A 12,946-nucleotide genomic window follows, 5' to 3' on the forward strand; every position below is an offset into this window, starting at 1 on the left:
CGTTGAGAAACTGGAGCGTGTCCAGAGGAGGGCGACTAAAATGGTGAAAGGTCTGGAAACCGTGCCCTATGAGGAACAACTCAGGGAGCTGGGGATGTTTAGCCTGGAGAAGAGAAGGTTAAGAGGTGATATGATAGCCCTGTTTAAATATTTGAAAGGATGTCATATTGAGGAGGGAGCAAGCTTGTTTTCTGCTGCTCCAGAGAACAGGACCCAGAATAATGGATGCAAGCTACAGGAAAAGAGATTCCACCTCAACATTAGGAAGAACTTCCTGACAGTAAGGGCTGTTCGACAGTGGAACACACTCCTTCCTCAGATTGTAGAGGAGTCTCCCTCCTTGGAGGTCTTTAAGCAGAGGCTGGATGGCCATCTGTTGGGGATGCTTTGATTTGGATTTCCTGCATGGCAGCGGGTTGGACTGGATGGCCCTTGCGGTCTCTTCCAACTCTATGATTCTATGATTTGTGACTTGTCATTAAGGACACAAACCACTTTTGTTGCTGGGGGTGAGGGAGAAGGCAGGGCTTTGATTCACATAGTCAGTTTTCAAGTTCTTTGGCCAAATTCTTCTCTCCCATCCAATGAAAGAACAGTCTTTCTTGCTCTCTGTTTCAATCAACTGAATTCTTTATTGCTTGTGACTCTAGAAAGCCTGTTTGAATCAACTGAATTTTTTATTGCTTGTGACTCTAGAAAGCCTCATGCCCAAAAGGAAGAGTGTCCCCTCACTGGAGAAACTATGCCTGGAGAATGTAGTTAAGAATATGGAAAGGCTCTGGCTTAAGCATTGCACTATGGACGGCAGCCTGGACAGGGACCACAGTCATGACATGAAAGGGCCCTTCAGCATACTGGGTGAGAATCACGCAACAAGCACACTCCCTGCTTTCTTCACTTGCTTTAGTCCCAACCACAGTTTTGCAGTTGGCTCATCTGGTTAGGAAGGCTTATAGAGAGGTGAGGACCTTTCCCTAATGATCCATCCACTAACCTGTGCTGCATATGTGTTATAAAAAAAACCCAACAGCACTCTGCATATTTAAGTTTATGTTTGGAATGTGGGAAGTCAATTATAGGCTGCATCCATATTGTAGAAATATTCCGGTTTGACACTGCTTTAACTACTGTACCATTGCTCAATGCTATGGAATTCTTGGAAGTGTAGTTAGTACATGGATTATTTCTGCAGTGCGGATGCAGCCATAGTTTGCGTTAGTTTTGTTAACTGGGTTTGTGTTTATGGTATTTAATGTCATAGTTTTATATAGGGGGAGGGAGTTGGGAGATCAGGGAGTTTGGCACAGTCATTTAGTTTACTTTAGGGTCCTGTTTCCTGTGTTTATGGGGATGGCTCATATTGTCTTCCCCTCATTAATTTAACACAGAGGGCTTGGCTTCCATCAACAGTGCTGCCCCTCTCAAAGCCTTAGTCCATTCGGCAGATGCTGCTAGAAAATTAGTCTAGCTGGTCAGATCAAAGGGTGAATCAAGTGGAAGTTGGTCCTTGGGTTTGGGAAAGGGGAAGTCAATTATAGTTTGTGTCAGTTTTGTTAATTGGATTTGTGTTTATAGTGTTTAGTATCATAGTTTTATATAGGGAGAGGGAGTTGGGGTCATTTAGTTTAGGGTTATGTTTGTAGTTACTGTGTGGGGTTATGCTTTTATAATGTCCGCAACCAAGTGTTCATATATATTTTTTTGTTTTTATATTTTATAAAAAGATTATTTTTAAAAATCCCTGGTGTATTTTTTCTTAAAAACGAGGGGAAAGGAGATATAGAAAAGAATGTTTGGGAAGTACTGGGCATTTATACCTGCAGGCTCATTTGAATATTGATTTCAGTGGGGGGAAAGGAATTAAGACTTGTCTTCCTTCTGTCTCTATATTGCCACTGCTCTCCTATGCGCACCTCCTCACTCTCTTTCGTCAAGAAATAGTCAATCAGCCTGTTTATTTTATTTGCTTCTTTCTATTTATTTGATTTACATCTTCCTTTTCTCCTAAATGGGATTCAATGGCGGGATATAGACCGCCGCTTTGCGGCGGTCTCCCGCCGGCGCCATTTACTCTGCGAGGGAGCCGCAGCAGCCAAACCGCGCGGCTCCCGCGCGGAGCAAAAAAGAAGCTCCATTTCGGAGCTTCTTTTTGCGGCGCCTTTATGACGTTGCGAGGCGCCGCTGGTGCATTCGCGACGTCATAGGCGCCGCGACACGTCTGGACGCTATGCGTCCAGTACATAAACATGGCGGCCCCTATGTGGAAGGGGCGCCGCCATGTTGTACGTATTCTATACGTACTAGGGTTAGGGGGGTGCGGAAGCACCGCCCCTTCCTAACCCTAGTACGTATAGAAGACGTACTATATGGCGGTTTGTATCCCGCCAATATAAATTAAAACAGACCATCTGAAACAATACTAGTGCAAAAAGTTTTTTTTTAAAAAAAAGATTAAACCACATATCCAGTTAAAACACTTATTCTAAAACATCAAAAATATTTTTTTAAAAATACCCATTACATACCAAAACTAGCACACCCATTTTCACATCATTCCACCCTGGTCAGCCAAGGCTGAAGGCTATTTAAACAAGAAGGTCTTTGCCTGCTGGTGAAAAGGAGGGATTTTCAAAGCCCAGGAGCACTGAAACTGAGAAGGTTCTCTCTTGTGTCTGCACCAGCTGAAATGATTGGCCTTATCCAAAATATATTCTGTTTGTAGTTGCGTAAAGCTTGGTTCATAGCATCCCAGTTGCTAAATATGGGACTTGGACAACATAGGATAAGTTGTTTCTGATTTATGGTGAACTTATCACAGGGGCTGTGAGTATGTAATTCACTCAAGGTTAGTGGCCAAGCCAGCATTTAAACTCTGATCTCCAGAGTCATGGTCCAACACTCAGACAACTACACCATGCTGTCTCTCATAACATAGGATACTTATAAGGCATTATGGGGTGGTAGGGGACCATGTATGCCACCTGGAGCTCCCTACCTAAACAACCTAAACAATCAAGAAAGCACAGTACCTAAAGAGCTCCCATACTAGGGTCATACATGGATCAAAATGGTGACTGCAGCCAAGTACTAAGAAGAAAACTTATAATATTTTTGAGACACTCTCACATCTTATGCTGGTTTTTGGCTTGCATCTTCTGGGAGAGTTAAAAGTCTCTTCTCTCCCTTCCCCACTCCCAGCTGGCTCCCTTCTCCATGAATTGCTCAATATCATGAGAAAGAGGAAACTCATGAGTCCGGCCCTACTGCACCTTTTCTTTTTGCCACAGCTGAAGGAACTGAACTTGAGACCCTGGTCACAGCAAATTGGAGGGACACTTGCCCACATCATCTCAGTATGCTGCAAGGTAAGGGATGGGTGAGTAAAGATGGTCTGGAAAGAGAAACCTCTTGTGGACATCCTGTCTCTAAGATGGAGTCTGGGAAATTTCTAGGAGTTCTAGTTCTGTAAAGGAACTTCTTTTTTCTTCTTCTGTTATTGTTGTTTGTTGAGTTCAAGTAGTGGCTGAGAGAAGCAGCAAGACACAAGAAAGGCAGAATTGTTATTGTTATTGAGGTTATTTTTTCTTTATTATTTTTATTGAAAATAAACAGACTTAAAATAAATAAATGATCAAATCAAATGAAAAGAAAAAGAAAAAAACATTGACAACAAAAATGAAAACACATATTTAAAAATTGTTGAAATATATAAAGTGCCTGATATATACAATAAACATCCCTTCAGTTAATTTTATTCACTTCTAAATGTTCCATCTCTGTTGATTATGTTACATCTCATTGTTGGTTATTCATGTACCTTTATAATTCTTCTTCCTATTGTTCTAAGTAACTTTTTTAAAGCTCTGGGAGAAGGACAGTCTAATTCCAACACTGGGGGAAGCAGTGAATTAGAAGAACTCTTGTCCTTGGTATGGCTCAGTGGATTATTAGTTTCTTAAGTTATCTATTCTGCAGCCATTATTTAGAACTGGGTTAGCAGTGAGCTTAGAGAAATACAGTATAATGAAGAGTCTACCATGGTGCACATTGACAGAGCTGATCTATGCTTAGTACGACTTTTTGTGGGGTGGGGTGGGGGTGGAATCTAAATCTCAGTTTTCTAGGCCTTGAATGGCAAGGTGAAGTGTCATTTGATGCTCTGCCTCAGGTAACAAAATCCTCAGGGTTGAGGCTGCAGGGATGGACTACTCTTTAATCTCACCAAACTCAAATATAACTGCAGTGCGCTTGCCATGGTTGAATGCATATTGATGTCATGTAGAGGTTTCAGAGGATAGCAAGTAAGGGAGAGGAGCATATGTGTGGATAGGCTCCTCAATTGGACAGTTACTCCTCTTGGCTTCACATGCTTCTCATTCAAGTTGGCTGATCACCCTTATTACACTCAGGCTATCTGATTTCCAAATTTCTGGCTCTGTGCCTGATTTTAATCAGCAAAACAAAGTGTTATGCGCTTTCAAGTAATTTCTGATTTATGGTGAACCCATCATAGGGTTTTCCTGGCAAGATTTGTTCAGAAGGGGTTTGCCTTTGTTTTCCTCTGAGGCTGAAAGAGTGGATTTCCATGGCTGAGGAGGGATTTGCACCCTGGTCTCCAGAGTTCACAGTCCAATATTCAAAGCACTACACCACCCTTGCCCTCCAGCAAAAATTTGCTCTGCCACAATCTTGTGAATTTTAAAGATTCTGCAAGATGGGAGGTATCTTTTGTGCTGTTTTTATATGCTGGGCCTGGATTCTGCTCTATGATATTTCCAGTCTGATGCATTAGGAAATGATGTCTCAAACATACACTGTTTGACTTTTGCCAAAATACGCAAGAAACCGTGCCTGTAACAGAAATACCCTCATGGCACATGTACATTTCACATTAGAGAAAACAGGGTCAGGATCCATAAATGTTTTCTCCTTTGGCTTGAAAAGGTGGTGTTGGGGACAGTGTAAATTTCATGGATGAAATATGCAGGCATACAAACCCAAATCAATCTTGCATTTGCTCATGTGATGTTCTTTCTGTTTCCTGAGGTAGAATCTTACCTCGCTGATTCTTAATTGTTGCGACCAGATCCCTGCAGATGCTTTAGTTGGCCTTGTGAAAGTTTTGCCACGCCTCACAACACTAAAGCTTGTAGCTACCCAGTGCAACACAGAAGTATTGTCCACCATTCGGACATCCTGCCTTGGGCTTAATGAGCTGGACATCGCTCACTGCAAGAGACTGACCCCGGATTCCCTCCTCCATTTGGTCTATGACCCCATTACAGGATCCTACTGTTGCCAGTCATTGGAGGGGCTCACCACTGAGGGAGTGATGCTTGGTCCAAACCATCTCAGCTTGCTTTGGGTTCTGGCCTTTGTGCTCCTGGCATTGCCCAGTCTGAAATATTTGGGTAATCAAGCTACAGAACAAGCTGTGCGTCTGATCCATGACCAGCAATTTTCCCACGCCCGGATGCTTGTTGGGTTCCCGTCACTTGAGGAAGTGGCACGCTACAGGGCATCCACACACCCACATGAGGAAAGAAGCAGATTTACCTTGGGCCTCAAGCAAGTATGTGGTGTGCTTGATTCCTCTTTGCCGAAGGTTGGTGCTGTGTGCCCACACCTGTTGGAAGTCTCTGTGATCCTAAGAAATAGCCATGGTTTGGATCAGCACTTGTTGTCCTGGCACAACCTTGTCCACCTTAGCATTGATGGCATGGGAAAGGACCTGAGGGAGCTTTTTCCTGTGACAACATGCCTTGGGACACAGCTTAAACGACTGTCACTTGAGGGATTCACCTTTAAAGATGAGTTGACCTTCCATATCTTGCTGAGCCCCTGCCCAAATCTACTGAAATTTGATCTTTTTTTCCTCTCTCCAGTGATATTTGGCCTTCGCAGGGAGACAGAGAATGAGACAGAAAATGATGAGATAAATAGGGATCTGAGCCTCCCTCCCCTCCAATTGCCTCAGCTTTCTGAGTTTTTCATAATGCACACTGATGTACGGAATCCACTGCCTCCCTGGCATATAGCGGTAGTGAATAATATCTTGGTATCTGTGTTCAAATATTCCCCATTTCTCAAAACTTTGACTCTGGCCTGTCTGCCTTTCTACCTGGATAAGGCATTTCAAAAGGTGCTAAAACCACCTAGCACTGCCCTGTCACATCTTCATGAGCTCTCACTGGTTCAGGCTCAGATATCGGTTGGCACCATCAACTTGCTGTTTTCCTCAGAGAATCAGTTGAGCATCCTTTCCTTAGAGGAATGTTTGAACATAAGCAAGACAGACTACTTTGATCTCCTCCAGAGGGTCCATAAAGAGAGCTTTGAACTGATTATCAAGTGGAAATGAAGAAAAAATATCCCTCTTCACCAGCCTGGAATGGTAGGTCCACTCCTCATGGGGCCAAGCTAGTTTGTTTTTAATAAAGCTTGTTTTTATACTACTCAAGCTTTTGTCTCTGAAGTATTTTGTGGGTAAATGTGCAGGAAGTCTGAGGTGTTCAGTAGGAGTTGCAACAACATCTGGAGGGACCAGAGAGTACATTGCATTGGTCCAAAACATACTGCAGAAATAATCCAGTTTGAGACTGCTTTAATTGTCTTGGCTCAGTGCTACGGAATTCTGGGAACTGTAGTTTTATGTGACATTTAGCCTTCTCTGTGAGAGAGCTCTGGTGCCACAATAACCTACAGTTCCCAGGATTCCTTAGCACTGAGACAGGGCAGTTAAAGCAGTCTCAGACTGATTATTTCTGCAGTGTGTTTTGGACCGTTGTTAGGTACAGTCGGACCTCCACATCTGTGTCTCTGATTATTCATGGATTTGTTTAATATGTTCTCTCTGGAAATTTCTAGATCCTTCAGCACAAGTCTGTGGTCAGCGTCCAACAAACATTGTGCTGTAGGACCTAGAGATCCCTAGAGACAACACTTCTTTAGGCACTTGTAGGTCCTCCAGTCCAATTCTATCTTCAATTTCCAGTGGATGTTGACCATAGAGTTGGGCTGAAGAGTCTAGAGATTTGTAGAGAGGTATTCTCTCAGGTATTCTCCCTCCCACTTTCATGGGGTTCATAAGCCCCTAACCCCAGTGAATGTGGAGAGGGCCTACTGTGCTCTCGCCTACATTCTTTCCCCTACACACCCTGTTTGCCCTGTGGCATTAAAAGAGGAATAGAATCAGGGCAACGATTCTTTTAATATGGTCCAGTTTCTCAATGTCCTTTTTGAATTGTGTTGCCTAGAACTGGACACAGTATTCCAGGTGGGGCCTGACCAAAGCAGAATAGAGTGGTATTGTTACTTGCTTTGATCTAGACACTGTTGATGCAAGCTAGAATCACATTGGCTTTTTTAGTTGCCGCATCACACTGTTGACTCATGTTCACCTTGTTGCCTACTAAGACTCCTAGCTACCTTTCACACATAGTCTTGTTAAGCCAGGTGCCCTTCATCCTATATCTATGCATTTCATTTTTTCTCCCTAAGTGTAGTACCTTACATTTCTCCATGGTCAAATTCATTTTGTTAGTTTTGGCCCAGCTCACCCTAAATGTATCCCATTGTGGATGTAAAGAGTGGAGGAAATTTTGGCACTCCAGGTATTTTGAACATTAGTTCCCAGGAGCTCTTGACTGCATGGTCAATAGTAAGATATTTCAGGAGTTGCCTAAAATACCTGAGGGACCAATATTTCCCCAGTCTTAGCCTGTTATGGAACCACCTTATAGCAATAGCAACAGCAAGTACATTTCTATACCACTTATCAGTGGAATAGCATTCCCAAAGCAGATGACAATGTGTTAGCTGGGTATACCTTGAACCCCATTAGGTCCTTTGAATCCCATTTTGGGAGAAGGGCAGGATATAAATCCAATACCAAAACATGAATTTGTTGCTTATATACAGAAAAAATAGGGAAGATTTTTGTCTTCTCCAAACAGACTTCACTGATCTGGATCTCAAGCAGGCATAGGCAACATGAGTGACCTGCAGTCTCCTTGCATACTTTTGATATGCAGTTGCCATTTATTAGCTTCACTGTTGCAGCAATGCTGCTCCAAAGTTATATTCTGTTAAAAAGAAAAAGAAAAAATAAGGCACAGGAGACTCCGCACATTGTTTTAAAGCAGAATCGTGCTTTCACAAGCCTCTGGACAGAGTGGAGCGATTTATGACACCATGATTCTTATTAAACAAAATGTCCACACTTCTGTGAGCCAGCATGGTGTAGTGGTTTGAGTACTGGACTACGACTCTGGTGATCAGGGTTAATATCCTGGGTCACCCATGAAAACCCACTGGATGACCTTGGCCAAGTCACACTCTCTCAGTGTCAGAGTGTGGCAATTGCAAACCTGCACTGGACAAAGAATGAAAACTGCTTGATCAGGACCAACACAGCAGCCTCCACTCCTGCTTGGTTCTTTGGGGGAATTCATTCGTATGTTACTACTAAGCTGAAATGTCTTCCTTCCTTTATTGATCCCTGTCCTTTTGGGTGATCTTTCCCCAGCATGGAGCCACTGTAAAAAAGAAAATCCAGTTGTTGCTTGAAACTGGAAAAAGATCTAAAGCTGTGATTGCATCTAAGGAAGAGGCAGCCTTGACATCTTAGGGTCCCATGGGAATGTTGAATTATGAAACCTCTGCCATCCATAAGAAATAGACCTGAGGTATGGCAGAACCAGCACAGTGTTATGGTTTGAGCATCGTTTTCTCTGGAAACCAAGGTTGGAATCCACACTTAGCCATGGAAACCCATGGGATAATCTTGGCCAACTCACACTCTATACCACTTTATTAGTTTTCTAAAGCTAAATATTTTTTCTCTTCATTGAGAGCAAAAGATACCTTTTAAAAAAACGTTGTGATGGGTGGGGCAATATGGTTAGAGATTATCCTCCAGGAAACAGGTTTAGTAAGAAGAGATTATAAAAATAACCCAGAGGTGGAGGTAACTGGTAAATTGGTGCTTATCAAACAGGAACAGATCTTTTGTAAAAGCAAAGGGTCTTATGGGCCTATTCAATTTCACCTCAGGCTGGAATATTTGCATGACAACTGAGACATTTCACATGACTGCCCTAAAGTTGGTCTGGACTCCTGGGGATCCTATGGATGAGAGTGTGAGTTGTGCAAGATCACCCAGTGGGTTTCCATGCATGGATTTGAACCTGGGTCCAAGCCTCCTTTTTTCTACCTCCATTACCCTCACCTCAGGGTACCACCATGCCTCCCTCCTTCCCTCCCTCCCCACTTGCCCCCTGCCTCCCACTTCCTTCACCTTCCATTGCTCTTTACCCCTTTGGCCTTTTGCCTTAATTTGCAGGTGGGCAGCAGGGAGGCAGTATGATGTAGTGGCTGGAGCATGGGACTGGAAGCCTGGGAGATCAAGGTTCGGATCCCTGTTCTGCCATGGAAAACTATGGGGTGAGCTGGGTTAGAGCCACACTCTCTCAGCCTCAGAGGAAGACAAATTCCTTCTGAATAAATCTAAATAAATGTGATAGGGTGACCATACATTGGAAATGGCTCATAAAGCCCCATTATTTCCATCTGCTCCCTTCTCTCCATGCTGCCCTATTTGCCCAGGTTGGCAGCAAGGCAAGGTGAGACCTAAAGACAGGAGAGAGGAAGGAAGGGGAGCAGAAGATTCCATGCCATTTGGGAGCCCTCCTTGCTCTGCCCATTACGCCAGACCTTGGGTTTCTGAGCCCTGCAGGCAAAAAGGCATCCAAAATGGCGGGGAGGGTGGGAGCTTTCCCTCCAACCTCCAGAAAAACAGAAGAGCCCTGCCCCATCCCAGGTTTCGGTCTCCATGAAACTGTGCAGGTCTTCCAACTTTATAAAAGGGAATTAGTTCAGAGACATGGCTGGGTTAGTCTGGAATATCAGGGTTCCAAGGGATGTGCATACTAAGAAAAAGAAGGCAAAGAGAACTTGTAGCCCCTTTGAGATGGAACAGCGTGGTGCAATGGCTTGAGCACTGGACTAGGATATTGGAGACTAGGGTTCAAATGCTGGCTTGGTTATGGAAACCCACTGGGTGGCCCTGGGCCAGTTACACTCTCTCAGTCTCAGAGGAAGACAATGGCCAACCTCCTGTGAACCAATCTTGCCAAGAAAACGTATGATAGATTTGCCTTGGGATTGCCATAAATCAGAAACAGCATCTTTGAGACCGAGAGAAAGAATGCAAAGGGATTTGTAGCACCTTTGAGCCTGAGGGAAGGAGGCTGAAGCATTAGCTTTCATAGACCTGACTGGTTTCCTGAGGTGCATGCAACTCCCTCTTGCTATAGTCCTTCCTGCTCTCGTCCTTTCTATCCCCATCTCCTCCTCCTTTGCACACTCTCTCAGCCCTTTGACCTGAGTGGCTCATGCAATTTCCAAAATCCACAGGCCACATGTTTGCTCCACACAGGCATTTTTGGCCCACTGTTTTCAGTTGCAGGGAGGCTTTAAGGCAGAGAGCCAACATGGTCTGAGTGTTGGACTAGGACTCGGGACCAGGGTTCGAATCCCTGCTCGGCCATGGAAACCCACTGGGGTGTCCTTGGCCAAGTCACACTCTCTCAGCCTCAGAGCATGGCAAAGACAAGTCCTCTCCGAACAAACCTGGCCAAGGAAGCCCCAAAATAGGGTCCCTTTAGGGGGCCCAGAAGTCAGGGAAGACTTGGAGGCACCCAACAACAAGTGTGAAGGTACCAGGCTTAAGGGAAACCCACTGGAACCCAAAAATCCTCCCCACGGAATTTGATTGGAGCAAGGCAGCCAATGGGGAAGGAGATCCCAGCCACAAACAGCCAATCCTGAGCCTCCCAGGGGTTTCAATTTTCCCAGGAAAGTTTTTGGCAGTCTTTGCCTTCTTCTTCGTCCCCACGTGGTGAGAGTCGAGGGAGTGGGATCGAAGTAGGGGAGGCAGACCCCCTTCATTCTTTTCGCCTCTGGGTAGGGTTGCCATAATTCTGGACCTCCAAACTGGGACAAAAGTAGGACAAAAGTAGGACAAAATTTTCAAATGTAGGACACATTTTTATAAAAAATGGAGGACACGCAAAAAAATTGATGATTTTTTTAAAAATGTTAATATAAATGCATGTTTCTTAGGCATGATCAAAATGGAGGACATTTTGGCATTGTTCCTAGACAGATGGCAGAAATGTACTTCCCTTTCTGGCTAACCTCCCCCCCCCCCATTCCAAACAGCATATTTGGGCATTGAAGAGGAGGAAGAGTGGAAAAGGCAGAGGAGGAGGAAGAGGAGAAGAAGAAGAGGAGGAGGAAGAAGGGGAGGAAGAGGAGGAGGAGAAGAAGAGATGGAGAAGAAGAGGAGAAAGAAGATGAAGAAGAGGAGGAAAAGGAGGAAGAAGGAAGAGGAAGAAGGGGAGGAAGAAGAGGAGGAGGAGAAGAAGAGATGGAGAAGAAGAGGAGGAGAAAGAAGATGAAGAAGAGGAGGAAAGGGAGGAAGAAGGGGAGGAAGAAGGGGAGGAAGAGGAGGAGGAGAAGAAGAGATGGAGAAGAAGAGGAGGAGGAAGAAGATGAAGAGGAGGAAAAGGAGGGAGAAGGAAGAGGAAGAAGGGGAGGAAGAAGGGGAGGAAGAGGAGGAGGAGAAGGAGAGATGGAGAAGAAGAGGAGGAGGAAGAAGATGAAGAAGAGGAGGAAAAGGAGGAAGAAGGAAGAGGAAGAAGGGGAGGAAGAAGGGGAGGAAGAGGAGGAGGAGAAGGAGAGATGGAGAAGAAGAGGAGGAGAAAGAAGATGAAGAAGAGGAGGAAAGGGAGGAAGAAGGAAGAGGAAGAAGGGGAGGAAGAGGAGGAGGAGAAGAAGAGATGGAGAAGAAGAGGAAGAAAAAGATGAAGAAGAAGGGGAGGAAGAGGAGGAGAAAGAAGAAGAAGAGGGGGAGGAAGAAAAGGAGGCAGAAGAAGAGGAGGAGGAGAAAGAGGAAAGGCTCTTTCCCCTGCCTGGCTGCCTCCGTCACCAACGGAGGAAGCCAGGCAAGGGAATGGGGCCTCGCTGAAGCCAAGCCCCAAACCCCTGCCTGGCTGCCTCCGTCGCCGTTTTGCCCCAACCCCCGGGATTCCCCCCCCCCCCGCCCCAGAGACGGAGGCAGCCAGGCAGAGGTTTGGGGCTTGGCTTCAGCCGTCCTCCAAGCCCCAGCCAAGCCTGGAGGACTCCGCGATCGCAGAGGAGCCCCCAGGGCATGGCTGGGGCTTGGAAGATAGAAGTCCTCCAAGCCCCAGCCAAGCCTGCAGGACTCGCTGGGGGGGGGGGAGTCCCGGGGGCGGGGCCAAACCGGGGCGGGACCGTGCGGACCCGCCCCAAATCGGGAAAGTCCCACCCCCAGGCGGGATATGGGAAGCCTACCTCTGGGAAACCTTTGGAAAGGGTGAGAGAGAGAGGCCTCTCTGGTGTCTCTATATATTGTGTACGTTGTTGTTGTGGGACTTCAATTTGTTTCCAACTTATGGCGACTCGAAGACTAACCTATCCTGGAGTTTTCTTTGCCAGCTTTGTTCAGAGGGGGTTTGCCATGGCCTTCCTCTGAGGCTGAGAGAGCGTGACTTGCCCAAGGCCACCTATTGGGTTTCCATTGGCTGAGTCAGGATTGGAACTCTGGTCTCAAGTCTTATTGCAGCACTCAAACCACCATGCCTCCCAGAGTCTTGTGTATGTCTGTGTCAGTGATTAGATAGATAGATAGATAGATAGATAGATGTAGATATAGATCTCTTAACCAGAAAAGCCTGTGATAGGACTCTGGAGACCAGGTTGGGATCCCAGCTCAGCCATGGAAACCCACTGAGTGACCGTGGGGAAGTCACACACTCTCAGCCTCAGAGGATGGCAAGAGCCAACACCTTCTGAAGAAACTTGCCATGAAATTCCTGTGATAGGTTTACCTTTGGGTCTCTGTAAGTTGGAAATGGACTTT

The 12,946-nt window shown here is 45.4% G+C and overlaps 1 protein-coding gene across 1 annotated transcript; it reads left to right on the plus strand.

Moving 5' to 3' along the window:
- The first annotated feature begins 704 nt into the window (after positions 1–704).
- On the plus strand, positions 705–6,361 carry LOC149321008 (uncharacterized). The gene is made up of 3 exons (XM_089489115.1): positions 705–858; positions 3,199–3,365; positions 5,051–6,361. Exons 1-3 carry the CDS (start codon positions 705–707, stop codon positions 6,359–6,361), a joined length of 1,632 nt encoding a protein of 543 aa, XP_089345241.1.
- Positions 6,362–12,946: the final 6,585 nt, after the last annotated feature.

Source organism: Sceloporus occidentalis, unplaced genomic scaffold (genome assembly GCF_023333645.1).
Source record: "Sceloporus occidentalis isolate IW3139 unplaced genomic scaffold, rSceOcc1.0.p SCAF_1, whole genome shotgun sequence".
Taxonomy (NCBI): domain Eukaryota; kingdom Metazoa; phylum Chordata; class Lepidosauria; order Squamata; family Phrynosomatidae; genus Sceloporus; species Sceloporus occidentalis.